Consider the following 18,958-nt stretch of genomic DNA (forward strand, 5'->3'; position numbering starts at 1 on the left):
CCGCCGGTTTTGGTTTTTGGTGGACCCCGGGGCGGTCTGGTTACACCTGCTAAGCGCTTTTGTCATTGGGATCTCCTTCATTTCAATGAAAGTTCAGCTCTCCCCTCCCCCATCTCACCAGCTTCCCAGAAGTAACTTACGACCCCAGTGGGTTGAATCACTGCACCCCCTCTCCATCCACAGAGAGTGCCATATGAGGAGGCAAGACTGACTTCGCCAAAATAACACAATGGAACATTTTCTGAAGTAATATACGCAGCCCTATGATTGAAACAGCATCTTAGCATAAAATTGCATCTAGAGTTGTGTTAAATGTTGATTTGGTATTTGAGATCATTTATGTAGGGAAGCTATTGGCAAGCTATAGCCTAGCTAATTGCATTACCAAATAGCCATTTGCTTTGAGATATTAATCTGATTATTTTACATAACAACACTGAAATGTAAATATCTGGCTTAGGCTAATTTATGTAGTCTACAGCCTATAGTTCTTATAATTGTATTGCCAACCATGGCATAAGGCAATTTGGATGAAGTTAACTGTTTTGTCACCGCACCTGCCATCTAAGCCCTCGACTTAAGGTTAACATAGACTTGGTATATGTTTCTAAAAATATAGTTCCTACATATTAACCCAGAGAAGAGCGTATCTAAATGCATCTGCTTTCGGCAAACATACCCCATTGATGTTGTGTTTCCATGGGTATTATTAGAATAAAACCCGTTCTGTTTAAACTCGAGCTGTGTTGGTCTTCTTCGTGGAGGAAATGTGATTAGCTTACATTCCCCACGGCAGTAATGATATTTCTCAGAGACGGAGAGAATCGAAGCATCCGCCCGTGGCTAACATTGTTAAACGTTAGCGGGGAGTTTTCACCCAGGCTCCCTAGCTACATTTCACACAGCGAACGGTGTCATGTCTGCCCTTGTGAGAGAAGATTTTAGGCATATTGCTGTTCAGGCCTCCCCAGCGCCCGCCAAAAAATTATTTGGCACCACTTCTTTCATTGAACGTTTGAGCGCTTATGTTGGATGCTGCGTTGAGGACCTTTTTACGCATCGCCTAAAACAAATATTTGGGTCACATTTATATTGTTCTAATGCCACATATTACTGTAGCACATGTGATGATCTTACTAAAATCACAAAATCAAACACAGAAAATGTGTTTATTAGCTGGTAATTGTCTTTTATATGTATAAATGATATGTGCTGAATCATTAGGGAGAGCGCTATATTGATTTACAGCTCTGCTGAATCAATGTCCATGTGTGCGTGCTCATGGAGACAGATGGCAGAGAGAGCGAGCGCATCTCCTCTGCTGCGTTTTCCTTTTTCCCACGAGTCACTCCAGGAATTTAAATGCAGCGAACCTCCGTAAATATACTCTATCCAATTTTATAGAGAGAAAAAAAAAAAAGTTTGTCCATTGGCCTTAAATAGCCATCAGTGATACAAGAATACCTTAGTGCTCCGGTTTACCACATCAAATAGCTTAGTGGGAATGCATGTGGCATGCTTGTGTCTAATTACGCGCTGAATGGGGCCAACCATTTTTTAGATATTTATCAAGGCAAGGTGCGAGTTCCATCTGAAAGGGCGTTTAGGCTCGCGGGACCGAAATTGACGTAGGCCTAATTATGGGTTTGGGTTGTCTGAACCTCGCGCAGATGGTCTGGTGCCTTCTTAAAGATCCAGTTGCTCGTGTTTGCTCTTTGAGCGCGAGTTTGAGGATGCTAATGTGAGATTCTAAAGCAGTATTATGCACGGGGTGAAAAGTGTTTGCCCGCGTGACCCGCCTCGAGGCGCATTCAGCTCCAGGGAATCCTTTCAGAGATTCGCCACACGCGGAACCCTGGTGGAACACACAATAGTGAGGGCGTACAGAGGTCTTCTACCCTCACTCAGTAAAAAGCAAGATTTAGGGATCCACAAACCTTCACTCTTATAGTCCTCTCTCCACACTGGTGGCTTGGAAATATGAGGCTATGCAACCTTCTCATCACCATGACTTTAGGAACAAAATTGGTAACCTAATTGTATCCACTGTAACCAACTCGAATACCCCATTACATATTGTGTCCAATGTTACATATTTTGTGCAATGTTTTCCAGTTAAATATACGAGACAACCACATATACAATTCACCTCAAAATAAATTGTGAATTTTTACTGACAGCTGCTTATAACCAGTGCATAAAACGCAAACAGGGCTATTTTGGGGGATATTATATGGAATGTTAAAGTTCTTTTCATTTTTAATGTAGGGGGGGAAAATGGACAGTGGCACACGTTGGTGAATTGCAGCTATAACAACATGCGAGTGCCGAGGCAGCCTTGGGTCAATCTGGACATGTTTAAAGTTCGCCCTGAATAATCCCCCTTACCTATTGTTGTGGCACACTTTACAACTACGTCTTTGGGTTGGTCCTCCCGGCTTCTGGAATCAATGGGCCCTCTGTGTTGTGAGTGGATATCCTGGATGCAGCGAAGGGGCAGCACTTGATTTAGGGTGGGGTGAAGAGGAGAGGGGAGGAGGGGAGGGGTGGGGAATGTTTTTGTGTGAGCTGAGGAAAAAGACGCAGTTTGGGTGAGGGGCGGGCTATCAGGGCCAGTCTGTCTACTGATACGAGACACAGACGGCAGGAGCGCGCGACAGAGCAGAGCGCACAGCAACACAAGCGGAGCTGCGCCTTTTCTCCTCGCTCAGATTTCCAGACACACACTCACACACAGAAACGGCGTAAGTGGATGTATGCAACAGATCCGTCTACGATAGCAAGAAAAACTGCATTTGAGTTGTTGTTTTTTGGTGTAAAATCGAAGCCGAAAGAGAACTGTGACCCGGTTCATCTTGGGTTCTCCAATCTCCATCTTCAAGTCGTTTTGTGCGACTTTTCACCGACGGTGACTTAACTGGAGGAACATGCCAGACTTTTGAGAAAGCATATTTTTTCAGACCTTGCTCTTCCGTGGAACTGTAGCCCTAGCCTGGGTGCTGAAGATGGGTGCCAAAATGAATACACCCAAAGGGAATATAGTATTTTCCACTGCATTATTATTATTTTTGGTTGCAATTATGCAGGACGTTTCTGGTAAGACTTTGAAATATAAAGTTTATGAAGAGCAAAAAGTGGGCACAGTGATTGCAAGGCTAAAGGAAGACGTGGCGGGTGTTCTGTCTAAATTACCGAGTTCAGTGTCCTTTCTGTTCCGTGCTATGCAGCGGGGGAGCACACCGTTTCTGTCGGTTCGGGAGGAGGACGGTGAAATCACCATAGGGACCAAGATTGACCGGGAGAAGATTTGTGAAAAGAACCTCAACTGTTCTATCGAATTTGACGTTATCACTCTGCCTACTGAATACCTTCAGCTCTTCCACGTCGAGGTGGAAGTCTTGGACATTAACGATAACTCACCACAGTTCTCTCGTGCCATCATCCCCATTGAGATCTCCGAGAGTGCATCTGTGGGCAACCGGATCCAGCTGGACAGCGCCACGGACCCTGACGTGGGAGATAACTCCCTTTACTCTTACTCCCTGACCCCGAATAACTTTTTCAAAATCGACATTAGGACCAGAACCGACGGTGCCAAATACGCAGAGCTTGTTGTGGTGAGAGAGCTGGACAGGGAGGTGCAGTCCAACTACCAGCTGCAGCTAACGGCCTCAGACAATGGAGTCCCCCCGAAGTCCGGCTCCACTCTGCTCAAGATAAGCATCTCGGACTCTAATGACAACAGTCCGGCTTTTGACGAGCAGGCTTACGTTATTAATCTCCTGGAAAACTCACCACTCGGGACTCTACTGATTGATTTAAATGCCACGGATCCGGATGAGGGCACTAACGGTAAAATAGTTTACTCTTTCAGCAGTCATGTCTCTCCCAAAATACTGGAGACGTTTAAAATTAACCCAGAAAATGGTCAAATCACTTTGATTAAAAAAGTGGACTATGAATCTACTTCATCTTATGAGCTGGATGTTCAGGCACAGGATCTGGGTCCCAACTCCATCCCCGGACTTTGTAAAATCGTAATCAAAGTGGTGGACGTGAATGACAACAAACCGGAGATCAACATTAACCTGATGACTCCTGGCAAGGAGGAGGTGGCCTACATCTCGGAGGGCGCGCCAGTGGACACCTTCATAGCACTGGTGCGGGTGGACGACAGTGACACAGGGCTCAACGGTGACGTGGTGTGCCGCCTGCACGGCCACGGTCACTTCCGGCTGCAGAAGACCTATGAGAAGAATTACATGATCCTCACCAACGTGTCTCTGGATAGAGAGAAGAGGTCAGAGTACAGTCTGACAGTCATAGCTGAGGACCGCGGCTCTCCAAGCCTCTCCACAGTCAAACACTTCACTGTGCAGGTGTTGGATGAAAATGATAACCCGCCCCGCTTTGAGAAGAGTCGCTACGAGGTCTTCAAGTCAGAGAACAATTCTCCCGGGGCCTACCTGATGACAGTGGTGGCGTCCGACCCTGACCTGGGCACCAATGGTCAGGTGACCTACACGGTAGTGGAAGCTCTGGTCCAGGGAAGCCCCATCTCCACCTACGTCACTATTGACCCGTCCAACGGCGCCATCTATGCTCTACGGAGCTTTGACCACGAGGACATCAGCCGCATTGCCTTCACAGTCCAGGCACGCGACGGAGGGAACCCCGCCCTCTCCTCCAACGCCACCGTCCTTCTGACCGTGCTCGACGACAACGACAATCCGCCCATCATCCAGTCCCCACCCCTACGGAACCACACCGCCGATCTACCTCTCTGGAGACACGCCTCCGCTGGTCAGCTGGTCACCATCATCAAGGCCACCGACCGCGACACCGGTGCCAACGGCGAGCTGAGCTGCTCCATCATCGGGGGCAACGAGGAGGGCCTGTTTGTGATGGACGCGCGGCGGTGCGAGCTGCGGACCAATGGCAGTCTGGAAGGGGTTCCCAAGGACATACTGGAGATCAGGGTGGAGGTGCAGGATAGGGGCACCACCCGCCTGTCCACGGGGGCCCTGCTCCGCCTCTCTCTCCAGGAGAACATGGACATCCTGCCCCCAGGCCTCCCCACGGGCCCCAGCCAGCCACCGCTGGACCTGTCCCTCATAATCATAATCTCCCTGGGGGCCGTGTGTGCCCTGCTGCTGGTGGTCATGGTGATGTTCACCACAGCACGCTGCAACAGGGAGAAGAAGGACCCACGCAACTCGTACAACTGCAGGGTGGCTGAGAACACGTACCAGAACCACCCAAAGAAGCCCTCTAGGCAGATCCACAAGGGAGACATCACCCTGGTCCCCACCGTCAACGGCACCCTGCCCGTACGGGCACACCCACGCTCACCTTCTGCGTCGCCTGTCCCTGAGAGGGGAACCATGGGCAGCCGGCAGAGCCAACACAGCCACCAGTCGCTTAACAGCCTAGTCACCATCTCCTCCAATCACGTTGCAGATAATTTTGCTCTGGAACTGGCCCATGCCACGCCCCCTGTCGAGGTAAGAGGAAGAGAGTGAGAGAGAGAGAAGGTTTAATTTCATGTCCTAAGTCCTTAGTAATGTATTACTATATGGTTATATGAATATGTTATCTGCTAATGGTAGTCTTTGAATCTCTTAAATGCCTTTGGAATAAAATAGACTACCATCAACTATGGATCTATAGAATAAAGAATGACTGAGTTTAAGATTTGCCTTATATTATGGTGATATAGAAATCTAATGATGAATTGAATTGAATTGAATATGAATTATTTTTGCGTTATATATTTTATGTTCAGTATTTGTTCTGAATGTGTGCCCCACAGTGTGTTATGTTCAGTTCTCCGTCCCTTATTTCCCATGATCATGTCATGTTTTAGAATCCGTCATATCAACCTTCATCCACCTCATGTATCCTTATGTCTGTCTGCTCCCATCGGTACTCATTTATTCATTTTCCCTTTTCATTTTTCCCTTTATTTTCACTATCCTTTCTTTTTTCTTTTTTCTTTTTCTTTTTTTGGGGGGATTGTAGCAAGTCTCACAGCTTCTGTCCATGCTCCATCAGGGCCAGTACCAGCCACGACCAAGTTTCCGTGGAAACAAATACACCAGGAGCTACAGGTAATAACACCATGTACCTACATCTTAAAATAAACACACCGGAAGGGAATCAGAATGTACATGTTTAAGAATGTGTGCATAACTCAGTAAGGTGCTAAGGCATATCCTACAATGCTTTACATATTCCTAAAAAGCTTTTGGCAGTATTCCCTCTTAGGCCTATATGTGCCTTGTTCTATTTTAGGACTCAACCTTAATAATTGTATGCAAAAACCTCCACTGCACTTAGTTTCGATATATGCATAAGCCTTGAACCATCCTCCAATGTTGCTTTCTATGAAAGTTTAACCAGCATTTCTTCTCACCATCTCCAGGTATGCTCTGAACGACATGGATAAGTTTAGTCTGAAGGACAGTGGTCGTGGTGATAGCGAGGCTGGGGACAGTGACTACGAGGCAGGGAGAGAGTCTCCCATCGACAGGCTCCTGGGTGAGGCCTTTACTGAGCTATACCCCCCTGACGGCCAACACAGACCAAATCCACAGCATCCGCATGCAGGTATACACCCTTCACCTCATCACCCCTCACCTCGTCTCAAAACCCTCACCCATCACCACTCTCCACCTATCAAATACCAACTCCCTTACTCTACACCTCAGTTCTTTGCTGAACTCTACCAACATACTGCATGCAGGTATACCATCCTCACCCCTTTGACCATGTCACTCCTCTCACCCATCTTAGCTCTTACCCCTACACTACAGGCCTCCACTGAGCTATTCCCCATCACATCACCTCACCCCTCCCACTCTCAATCACCCCTCATCCCCAACACCTCTGAGAGATCCACTTCCCAGCTGCTTATCAGCACAGTGACTGGATGGGACTGTGGAGGGAGAAAAGAGGTAGAATTATCACCCGTTTCTCTGATGAAAAAAAGCTCTAATCTCCTCCACAACACAATTATTTCAGAGTGCGATCAGGCAACCAGGCAGTCAGCTGGGCAGGCAGGCAGGTGGAGAGGCAGGTTGGAGTGGTTTATTGACAGCTTTGAAAGGCGTTTTTTGTCAATCAGTCCGGTTAATCTTTCATCAGCGGGGGAGCCAATCTGCTGCATGGCCGAGGCTGCTGTTTTTCTAATGTTCCCCAATGCACTCTTCCTTCATCAGCTCTAAGATGTATTATAAATTGTCCTTTTATGGTAATGAGAGCGTAATGAAGTCCCTGAATAGTATGAGTGAAAAACCAGCGCTCTTTAATGAAAGCTTTAACTTGGCATATTTGATTTGTCTAATTTATTCTTCAGAGATTTTTCATTTGAAGATTTAATATTGAATAGACACGACATGAAAGGGAAAAATGCAGGCTTTTGAATGAGTAATAGTAGCCATTGATCTGGCCCAGTGAATTGCCCCGACATGTTAATTGCATCTTATAGGTAGCGTGCTCACTCCCACAGAGTGCTATGCTATCTAATTAGCTTAGATTTCAACCCATGTTTGAACCCAGATCACACAACTGTGTTTAAGGATGAATGGAGATCAAATGTTTGATGTTAAAAGACTGTATGAAAGACAATCTCTCATCTCCTCCCCTCAAAACCACTCCTAATTCTATAGCTACTCATCACCATCTCCCCTCATCACAAGTCTATCAACAAAAGAACAGTAATACCCAGAACAATCTATGGTGTGTGTATGTTTAAACGCATGGCCATACGGGGCCCATCTTCTGTGTATTTCATCTATGCAGTGCCTTGTGACTCTATATCCCTGACCATGTCTCTCTCTCTCCCTCTCTCTGTAGCGATGAGACTATGCACTGAGGAGTGTCGTGTCCTGGGTCATTCTGACCAGTGCTGGATGCCTCCCCTGCCTTCCCCAGCCTCCTCTGACTACCGCAGCAACCTCTTCATCCCAGGAGAGGACCCCCGCCAGGCCAGCGACCCTCAGGAGCCCCCCCAGCCCTCCGACCCCGCCCACCCTCATGCCCAACGCAGCAACCAGAGCTTCTCCACCTTCGGCAAGGACAACCAGGAGGGAGCCGAGGAGGGAGAGGCGGAAGATGGGGGAGAGGAGGAGGAGGACCTGTGTGGAACCACCTCCCTGCTGTCAGAGATGAGCAGCGTGTTCCAGAGGCTCCTCCCCCCGTCTCTGGACTCCTACGTCCAGGTCAGTGAGACCCAGAAGGGAGGTGTGAGTGTGGGGGGTGTAGGTGTCCCCATGACGGGTTCACTGGACAGGAGGAGGGGTCACTTGCCAGGTAAGCCCAGTGCTGCTGCCCACCAGCAAGGTGTGGCAGCGTGGGCCGCCAACACCCACTTCCAGAACCCCGGATCTAACATCGGGCCCTCAGGCCACCCACACCCCCAGAACGGCAGCTACCACACCCTCAAACCCAGCACCAAGCTCAGCCCCCAGAACAACCACAAGAACCAAGTCGTTGGGCACGGACAGCACGCCCCCACCCCCAAGAACAGCCCTCTCCTCACTGCCCTGGTTAGCCCCACCCTGGTGGTACCCTCCCTGGCCCCTGCCCCCATTCCTGTCCCTGTCCCCCTCCCAGGGCCGTGCGGTAAGTGGCTCCCAGCCATGGAGGAGATCCCAGAGAACTTTGAGGAGGATGAGTTTGACTCGGTGCTGGGGCAGCTGGGACACCTGCAGGGGAAGAGGAGCGACAGCCGCCATGAGCTGATGGACGCCAGCGAGCTGGTGGCTGAGATCAATAAACTGTTACAGGATGTCCGCCAGAGCTAGACATTCTTAAATACCCTCCACTCAACACCTTTGAACTCTGACCTCCAACTTCCTGACTTCCTGTCAGGAGTCCTGCCATGTGTATGGAGTGGGAGCTGAGGAGTCTGGGTAGGAAAAAAGAAAAGAGAAACGAACGAAAGACATAGACCTGCAATTGTCATTAAAGTTGCATTTCTAACGTATTTGTGTTTTGTGAATGCTAAATATCCAAATAATGTTTGTATTTTCTGGTTTGGTACACACTGTACACAATGTGACTGTATTTATCTTTGTATTTTAAAAATACATTTGTATTCTTATATTTATTTCAAAAAATGTATATAAACTTAATCAATCAGAATTATATTTTTATATATTTAATGCATGTTAAATGGGGAAAAAAAAGAATCAAGATTTTGACATGCAACTGAAAATCTACATATTTAATATTGTCTTTTGTGAAATGTTTTTTATGTCACTATTATTATATGTATACATGAATATATTCATTATTGGACACAAGTCTTTGTGGTGCATTGTGGGAACTTGTGGAGAAACACAAATAAAAGTGGAAAGACAGATCTAATATGAGTTTGTCTCTATGTTTAATCTTTGACTAATGTTGTCATTGTATTAGAAGAAGGATGTCAGATACAGATCTATTAACTGCACTGAGGAGTATTTCTGTCTGTAATAAAGCCATTTTGTCTGGAAAAACTCATTCTGATTGGCTGGGCCTGGCTCCCCAGTGGGTGAGCCTGGCTGCCAAGTGGGTGGGCCTCTGCCCAGTCATGTGAAATCCATAGATTGGGGCCTAATTAAGATATTTCAATTGACTGATTTCCTTATATGAACTGTAACTCAGTAAAATCTTTGAAATTGTTGCATGTTGCATTTATATTTTTGTTCAGTATGAATTAAATGTTTCCATAGGAGGTTGAGAACCTTCGCTGATCTCCAACATTTGCCATACATTAGGATATTAGAGGCATGGGCTTGGTATCGTGTTTGTTTGTGTGTGTGTGTGTGTGTGTGTGTGTGTGTGTGTATGTATGTGTGTGTCTGTGTGAGAGAGAATTTATATTTCTACAAAGGGATGCTGATAGCACAACATTGAACTGCTGTCTAGATTTGCTGGTCATGGCTCATATCAACACCATCATCCCAGACACGCTGGACCCACTCCAATTCGCATACCACCCCAACAGATCCACAGAAGACACAATCTCTATTGCACTCCAAAATGTCCTCTCCCACCTGGACAAGATGAACACCTATGTGAGAATGCTGGTCATTGACCACAGCTCAGCGTTATACACCATAGTACCCTCCAAGCTCATCACTAAGCTCAGGACCCTTGGACTGAACACCTCCCTCTGCAGCTGGATCCTGGACTTCCTGACGGAAGGGTAGGCAACAACACATCCACCACGCTGACCCTCAACACAGGGACCCCTCAGTGGTGCGTGCTTAGTCCCCTCCTGTACTTCCTGCGTGGCCGCGCATGACTCCAACACCATCATTATGTTTGCTGACGACAGGACAGTGGTTGGCCTGATCACAGATGATGATGAGACAGCTTATAGGAAGGAGGTCAGAGCACTGGCGGTGTGGTGCCAGGACAGCAACCTCTCCCTCAGTGTCAGCAAGACAAATTAGCTAATCGTGGAGTACAGGAAACGGAGGGCCGAGCATGCCCCCATCCATATCGACGGGGCTGTAGTGGTGCGGGTCAAGAGATTCAAGTTCCATGGGCCCATGATCTTCAAAAAGTTGACATATGGAATTGTTTTAAGATGGTCAAACCATGGATCATTTAGCTATTTGATTTAGGATTTTAGGATCCCTTTAGGTATTAAAATAAAATATGATTTTCTTATGGTATAAAATATAGAATTTGGCCTTTAGCACCAAATCCCATAGAAACACATTGAATAACATTGCTAAATTGTAAGAAGGTTTTGGAGTATCTGTCCTATATCAATGAGATATAGAAAGCTGAGGAAATATATGTATATATATTTTACACATATTTAACCCTTTTTTGTGTAGGCACAAAACTACTTCCATACTTACCTCGTACCCATGCACATCGACTCGGTACTGGTAACTCATTGTGTATTTATTTATTGTGTTGTTATTTTTCAATTATTAAGTTTTTTCACTCTGCATTGTTGGAAAGGGCCCGTAAGTAAGCATTTGACTGTTATTCTACATCTGTTGTTTACGAAGCATGTGAGAAACGCAATTTGATTTTATTGATTTAGATTTCTGTGAGAAGAGATAAATATGAGCTTGCCCTATTGGTAAAAATAGATCACTATTGGTCCAATAGTGGTTAGGTCTACTCCAGCACACTGCTCTTGAATGTAACAGTCAGAGCTTCTCCTATTCAAGTCCTAGATATTTGGAGGGAGGCTTTTCATGCAAATATAGTGTTCCCTCCTATTTTCCTCCTGGTGGATGGCTGATACAATACCTACAGGTGTTAATAGTGCACTCAAATACCTTGGTTCTATCATCACCACTTACTGCTGCTTCTTCTGATGACTTTGCCCATCTGAAGGTCTGAGGCTCAGTTTGAAACAGAACAGAGCCCCCTGGAGGCTAGATTGAAGTACTGCATGAGCATGTTCATACAGCGGCAAGCAGCTGGAGCTGAATTCACTAGGCGCTCTCAACCATGTAGTCAAAATAATTCACAGACACTCAAACATGGAGCTACCTACAAACCAAAGACATTCACTCACTCATTCAGTATGTCGAAATAAACCAGATGAGGTTAACTGTACCGTACGAGTAAACATTTGGTGTGGTTGTATATGTACATTAGACATTTTAGTCATTTAGCAGATTTTCTATGACCTCTAAACCTTTGTGGGTCTATATTTTACCCTTCCGTATTTTACCCATTGTACATGGATTGTACTTTTCCCAGACTGAGCCCATTACCTGCTTAAATCATTCACTCTTTTCTTGCAAAGACAATGTGAGATAGAAGAAACCACTAGAGCTACAACACAATTATCAGCAGCTCATTGTTTTCTGTGTTTCTACCTCGCCTCAAGTTAATGTTTACACATGAGCCTGTTCATCTCAGCTAGGTAGCTACTGTTAAAGGCCTTTTTTTTCTAGTGGAAGAGCGAGTGAAAGAGGCAGGGAGAGGTAGCAGGAGAGAACGAGTGAGTGCTAGATGGAGGCAATGAGAGGCAGCGGTAGAGGACGAGAGAGGTAGTGGGAGAGAAAATGTGAGAGCGAGTGTGCCTGTGACAGAGATAGCAAGAGGGAGTGAGAGGTAAAAACAGAGATGGACTGCAGGGAGGTAGAGCAGAATGACAGATACCTACATAGAGCAAGGGAGGGATAGAGAGAGAGGGAAGGATAGAGAGAGAGAGGGAGGGATAGAGAGAGAGGGGGAGGGATAGAGAGAGAGAGGGAGGGATAGAGAGAGAGGGAAGGGATAGAGAGAGAGGGGGGGATAGAGAGAGAGGGAGGGATAGAGAGAGAGAGGGAGGGATAGAGAGAGAGAGGGAGGGATAGAGCGAGAGGGAAGGATCGAGAGAAAGGGAAGGATAGAGAGGGAGGGATAGAGAGAGATGGAGGGATAGAGAGAGAGGGACGGATAGAGGGAGAAGGAGGGATAGAGAGAGAGGAAGGGATAGAGAGAGAGGAAGGGATAGATAAAGAGAGAGGGAGGGATAGAGAGAGGGAGGGATTGAGAGAGAGAGGGATAGAGAGAGAGGGAGGGAAAGAGAGAGGGAGGGATTGAGAGAGAGAGGGATAGAGAGAGAGGGAGGGATAGAGAGAGAGAGGGAGGGATAGAGAGAGAGCATGATAAACAGAGAGAGAGAGAGAGAGAGAGAGAGAGAGAGAGAGAGAGAGGGCTAATGAGAGAGAGGGAGGGATGGAGAAAGAGAATGATAAAGAAACACAGAGAGCGAGAGAGGCAGGGATAGAGAGAGGGAAAGACAGCGGGGTATTGTTAGGAGAACACAGAGCTGTACACCGGAGTCTGTTGTGTAAAAGGATGCCAGCGTTTGGCTTTTCATGTTGTCAGCTGTTTTTCCTGAATGCTGCTTAACATATCCTCTCTGACTACATTCCCTCCCTTCTCTCTCACCCCTTTGCAGATGACTGCACCCAGCAATTTACCCCATCTAACTGAACCCCATATTATCTTCACTCAATACTGTCAAGGTCCAGCTGCACTAGACGTGGAGTCATAATCTGTGAGGTTTTGTTGGGACTGATCTGACGTTTCAACAGCATCCACATTTGTATTGACTTCGCACACAGACTCACACGACAGAAACAGACTGATTAAAGTCATTCGTCATGAAAAGAAAGCAAGGCCATCTGGTCCATAATCTTCAGCCATTTTCAAGGTAACAGTACTTAATCAGTGCCTTCGGAAAGTATTCAGACCTCTTGACTTTTTCCTTATTCTAAAATTTGGTAAATAAAAAAAAATCTACACACAAAACCCCATAATGACAAAGTGAAAACAGGTTTGTAGAAATGTTTGCATATTTATAAAAATAAAAACAGAAATACCTTATTTACATAAGTCTTCAGTCCCTTTGCTATGAGACTTGAAATTGAGCTCAGGTGCATCCTGTTTCCATTGATCATTCTTGAGATGTTTCTACAACTTTGGAAAATTCAATTGATTGGACATGATTTGGAAAGGCACACACCTGTCTATTTAAGGTCCCACAGTTGACAGTGCTTGTCAGTGCAAAAACCAAGCCATGAGGTCGAAGGAATTGTCCGTAGAGCTCCGAGACAGGATTGCGTCGAGGCAAAGATCTGGAGAAGGGTCCCCAAAACATTTCTGCAGCATTGAAGATCCCCAAGAACATAGTGGCCTCCATCATTCTTAAATGGAAGAAGTTTGGAACCACCAAGACTCTTCCTAGAGCTGGCCTCCCACCCAAACTGAGCAATCGGGGGAGAAGGGCCTTGGTCAGGGAGGTGACCAAGAACCCGATGGTCACTGACAGAGCTCTAGAGTTCCTATGTGTAGATGGGATAACCTTCCAGAAGGACAACCATCTCTGCAGCACTCCACCAATCAGGCCTTTATGATAGAGTGGCCAGACGGAAGCCACTCCTCAGTAAAAGGCACATGACATCCCGCTAGGAGTTTGCCAAAAGGCACCTTGTTTCTCAAACCATGAGAAACAAGATTCTCTGGTCTGATGAAACCAAGATTGAACTCTTTGGCCTGAATGCCAAGCGTCACGTCTGGAGGAAACCTGGCACCATCCCTACAGTGAAGCATGGTGCTGGCTGTGGAGATGTTTTTCAGCGGCAGGGACTGGGAGACTAGTCAGGATAGAGGCAAAGACGAACAGAGAAAGTGTCTGAATGTCCATGAGTGGCCCAGCCAAAGCCCGGACTTGAACCCGATCGAACATCTCAGGAGAGACCTGAAAATAGCTGTGCAGCAACGCTCCCCATCTAACCTGACCGAGCTTGAGAGGATCTGCAAAGAGAAATGGGAGAAACTCCCCAAATTGTCACGGTTTACTAAGCCAGAACCCAGAAGCAGACCAGGACAAGGTGAGTTGAAACGAAGGTGAGTATTTATTTAACAGATTCAAAAAAACTATGTAAAATAATCCAGGGGACAGAGCGGGCGGCGGAGATGAGTTGGTGGAGGTGCAGTGGCAGATCCAAGAATGGCTCGGCAGCCGCCGACAACCAGGCAGGAGTTGGGTGAAGGTTCCGGGAGATTGACTGCAGATAGAAACAAAACGGAGGTAAGTACACGGCAAGCCAACAAGGTGCAAAACAACAAAACTAACGCTAGAAACTCCAAGGCTGATACACTGACAAACATACTGTTCATGGCTAACGATCCGGCAGGGAATGGATGTCAGGTCAGGGCTTAAGAAGGGTGATGATCAGGATCAGGTGTGCAGACCGCTGATGAGATGCAGGTGCAGTTAATCGGGAGATCTCCCGCCTAGCAACGTCGCCCGGCAACCAGGCCGGGAGCGTTCACGAACCCTCAGGAAACTGGAGATTCCGAGCAGAAAAATGGCAACACAGGCAGGAACCGACTCAGGATGCAGGGTTCATGACAGTACCCCCCCTCTGACGAACGCCACCGGGCGGACTACCCGGAGCGCCAGGATGGAGGCGGTAGAAGTCACGAAGGAGGTCAGCATCAAGGATCTGGCGCCGAGGAATCCAACTCCTCTCTTCAGGACCATACCCCTCCCAGTCCACGAGATACTGGAAACCCCGGCCCCGCCGTCTGGAATCCATAATGCGGTGCACCGTGTAGGCAGGACCACCTCCGATCATCCGAGGGGGAGGAGGAGGAGGCGGAGGGGGTAACAGAGGACTGAGGAGAACAGGCTTGAGGCAGGAGACATGAAAGGTGGGATGGACTCTGAGCGTTCTAGGTAACTTGAGTCGAACCGCAACAGGATTGATCACCTTCTCCACCACAAACGGACCAATGAACTTCGGTGACAGTTTCTTAGACTCAGTCCGCAGAGGAAGATCCCGTGTGGCCAACCAGACCCTATCTCCGATGGTATAGGTGGGGGCGGGAATCCGGCGACGATTCGCCTGGAGCTGATACCGGTCAGAAACTCTAAGGAGGGCCTTTCTGGCCCGATGCCAGGTCCGGTGGCAACGACGAGTGTGGCCTGAACAGAGGGCACTGAGAGATCCTTCTCCTGAGAGGGAAACAAGGGAGGTTGGTAGCCATACAGGCACTGGAAGGGAGACATCCCAGTGGCAGATGTAGGGAGAGTATTGTGGGCATACTCAACCCAAGGCAACTGAGAGACCCAGGAGGTGGGGTTGGAGGAGACAAGGCAGCGTAGCGTGGATTCCATCTTCTGGTTGGCTCTCTCCGCCTGACCATTAGATTGGGGGTGAAAACCAGATGTGAGACTGACTGTAGCTCCAATGGCCAAACAGAAAGACTTCCAGACAGCAGAGGTAAACTGAGGGCCACGGTCGGAAACTATGTCACTGGGCAACCCGTGGACCCTGAAAACCTCCCTAACCAGGATCTCGGACGTCTCAGAGGCCGAGGGAAGCTTGGAAATGGGCACAAAGTGGGCGAACTTGCTGAATCTGTCCACGATAGTCAGAATGACCGTGTTCCCCTCAGAAGAGGGCAACCCAGTGACAAAGTCCAGGGGCCAGATGCGACCATGGTCGCCGGGGAATAGGGAGGGGGGTGAAGTAGTCCAGAGCTGGGCCGGTTGGCACTCTTATTCTGCGCACACACTGGACAGGCAGCAACAAACCTCAGAGTATCTTCTCCCATGGCCGGCCACCAAAATCGTCTGCGTAACGCCATCGTCCGAGCCACGCCAGGGTGACAAGCCATCTTGCTGGCGTGGGACCATTGGAGGACAGCAGAACGAACCGACTCAGGCACAAACAAACGACCGGGTGGACCGTTACCGGGACCGGGCTGCGTCCGAAGGGCCGCCATAACCTCCTCCTCAATCCTCCACATAACTGCTCCCACGACACAGTTCCGGGGAAGAATCGTCTCGGTCTTGGCCCCACTCTCCTCCGTCTTGGAGAACATCCGGGACAAGGAGTCCGCCTTGCCGTTCTTAGACCCAGGTCGGAACGTCAGGGAAAAATTTAAGCGTCCGAAAAAAAAAGCCCACCTGGCCTGATGGGAGTTGAGACGTCTAGCCGATTGCACGTAAGCAAGATTCTTGTGGTCGGTCCAGACAATAAACGGTTGCTCCGCCCCCTCCAACCAGTGGCGCCACTCCTCCAAGGCAAGCTTCACCGCGAGAAGCTCCCGGTTACCCACATCGTAGTTCCTCTCTGCAGACGAAAGACGACGAGAGTAGTAGGCGCAGGGATGGAGTTTCCCGTCAGTGGAGCATCGCTGGGACAGGATGGCGCCAACCCCCACATCAGACGCATCCACCTCCACGACGAACTGACGGGCCGTGTCAGGTTGAGAGAGAATCGGTGCGTTGGTGAATCGCCTCTTCAAATCCAGGAACGCTCGGCCCGCCTCAGGATTCCAACTGAAGGTCCTGGTACTGGAAGTCAGGGCCGTTAAAGGAGCGGCCACACGGCTGTAATCCCGGATGAATCTGCGATAGAAATTCGCAAACCCCAGAAACCTCTGGAGCTGCAATCTCGTACCGGGCTGGGCCCATTCCAGAACCGCCCTAACCTTCTCCTGGTCCATCCTAATCTCTCCCCTGGAGATGATGTACCCGAGGAAGGATGTAGTGTGGTCGTGAAATTCGCACTTCTCGGCCTTCACGAACAGGCGATTCTCCAACAATCGCTGCAGAACCTGCCTGACATGCTGGACGTGGCTGGAAGGTTCCTTCGAGAAGATAAGAATGTCATCCAGGTAAACAAACACAAAGAGACCGATCATATCTCTCAGGACATCATTCACCATACTCTGGAACACTGCTGGAGCATTGGTCAGTCCAAACGGCATCACCTGATACTCGAAGTGACCCATCGGTGTATTGAAACCCGTCAACCACTCGTCCCCCTCTCTGATCCGGACCAGGTGATACGCATTGCGTAGGTCTCGCTTGGTGAACACAGTAGCACCCTGTAAGGAGACAAAGGCAGAGCTCATCAAGGGCAGGGGATACTTGTTCTTGACCGTGATATCATTCAACCCCCGATAATCAATACACGGTCGAAGAGAGCCATCCTTCTTACCCACAAAGAAGAATCCTGCCCCCAGGGGTGATGACGAGGGACGAATGAGACCAGCAGCTAGGGACTCCTTGATGTAGGTCTCCAAAGCCTCACGTTCAGGTCGGGAGATGCTGTATAACCGTCCCTTGGGATAGACAGCTCCAGGGAACAGGTTAATGGCACAATCATATGGTCGGTGGGGAGGGAGTGACAGAGCCCTCTGCTTACTGAACACTTCCCCCAAATCGTGATATGTCTCGGGAACCAGGGACAAATCTGGGGGTTTAGCCTCAATCACCTGACTGGGAACAGAATGGGAACAGGCAGTCTTGAGGCAGTTAGCATGACAATCAAGGCTCCAACTAGTTACCTTGCCAGTCACCCAATCGAACGTGGGATTGTGTTCTTTCAGCCAGGGGTATCCAAGGACCAGAGGAACATGGGAAGAAGGCAGAATGAAGAATGAGATCACCTCAGAATGATTCCCTGACAACAGCATCTTAACCGGTTCAGTCCTCATCGTGATACGTGCCAGACTACTGCCGTTCAGAGTGGTAGCTTCAATGGCTTCCGGTAATCGCTCCTTGGAAAGCCCCAGCTGTTCCACCACTTCGGCATCAATAAAGCTTCCATTGGCACCTGAATCGACGAAAGCGTTAATCGCTAAACTCTGATTCCTGTTCATGAGGGTAGCCGGGAAACGGGGTCTGACAGAGGTATTGAGAGGTTGAAACTGGCTCGCTAAAAGTCCTCCCAACTTTAGCGAGCCGAGCAGTTTGACGACCGCCGGGAACAAGTGGAGATGTAATGTCCCGAACTACCACAGTAGAGGCAGCAGATGGTCCTACGTCTATGTTGGCGCTCCTCCTTGGTTAACCCGTGCCGCCGCACTTGCATGGGTTCAGAATCTGGAGGCAGGACCTCTCCACTAATCCTGTGTGGTGGACAATGATCGACGCATTCTGGTCCACCCCCTGACCCGACTGGGAACTGAGAAGCTGATTGATTGGATGGGCCCCATTGCTTCTCCCTCCTTCTCTCTCGAACTATGTTATCCACCCGAATAGACAAGGTTACCAAGCTGTCCAGGTCACTAGGCTCCAGATAGGAGATCAACTCATCCTTGAGCTGCTCCGACAGCCCCTGGTAAAAGGCCGCTTGCAGAGACTCCTCATTCCACCCACTCTCCACAGCCAAAGTCCTGAACTCGATCACGAAGTCGGCAACGCTGCGAGTTCCTTGGCGAAGCGAAAACAGGCGCCTAGCTGCGTCCATACCTCGGACGGGATGGTCAAATAGCTTCCCCATCTCGGCCGTGAACTCCTGGTATGAAGCCATGCAGGTGTCCTGTCGTTCCCAAATGGCTGAAGCCCACTCCAGAGCTCGACCACGCAGCAACTCAATGACAAAGGCTATCCTAGCCTTGTCTGTGGCATAAGAGTGGGGCTGTAGATCGAACACTAATCCACACTGCATAAGGAAAGAACGGCATCTTCCCAACT

The 18,958-nt window shown here is 48.5% G+C and overlaps 1 protein-coding gene across 3 annotated transcripts; it reads left to right on the plus strand.

The window, feature by feature from the left end:
* Positions 1-2,624: 2,624 nt before the first annotated feature.
* Positions 2,625-9,372, plus strand: LOC121533607 (protocadherin-18-like). Of its 3 annotated transcripts, none has more exons than XM_041839701.1 (4): positions 2,625-5,504; positions 6,022-6,110; positions 6,425-6,609; positions 7,858-9,372. In XM_041839701.1, the coding sequence occupies exons 1-4, from the start codon at positions 3,006-3,008 to the stop codon at positions 8,805-8,807; spliced, it is 3,723 nt and encodes a 1,240-aa protein (XP_041695635.1). In that variant the 5' UTR covers positions 2,625-3,005; the 3' UTR covers positions 8,808-9,372. The 3 variants fall into 3 exon arrangements, with proteins under 3 accessions (XP_041695635.1, XP_045072986.1, XP_045072985.1); XM_045217051.1 differs by having other exon boundaries at positions 6,425-6,540; XM_045217050.1 differs by having other exon boundaries at positions 6,055-6,110.
* Positions 9,373-18,958: the final 9,586 nt, after the last annotated feature.

This window comes from Coregonus clupeaformis, unplaced genomic scaffold (genome assembly GCF_020615455.1).
Source record: "Coregonus clupeaformis isolate EN_2021a unplaced genomic scaffold, ASM2061545v1 scaf0898, whole genome shotgun sequence".
Classification (NCBI taxonomy): domain Eukaryota; kingdom Metazoa; phylum Chordata; class Actinopteri; order Salmoniformes; family Salmonidae; genus Coregonus; species Coregonus clupeaformis.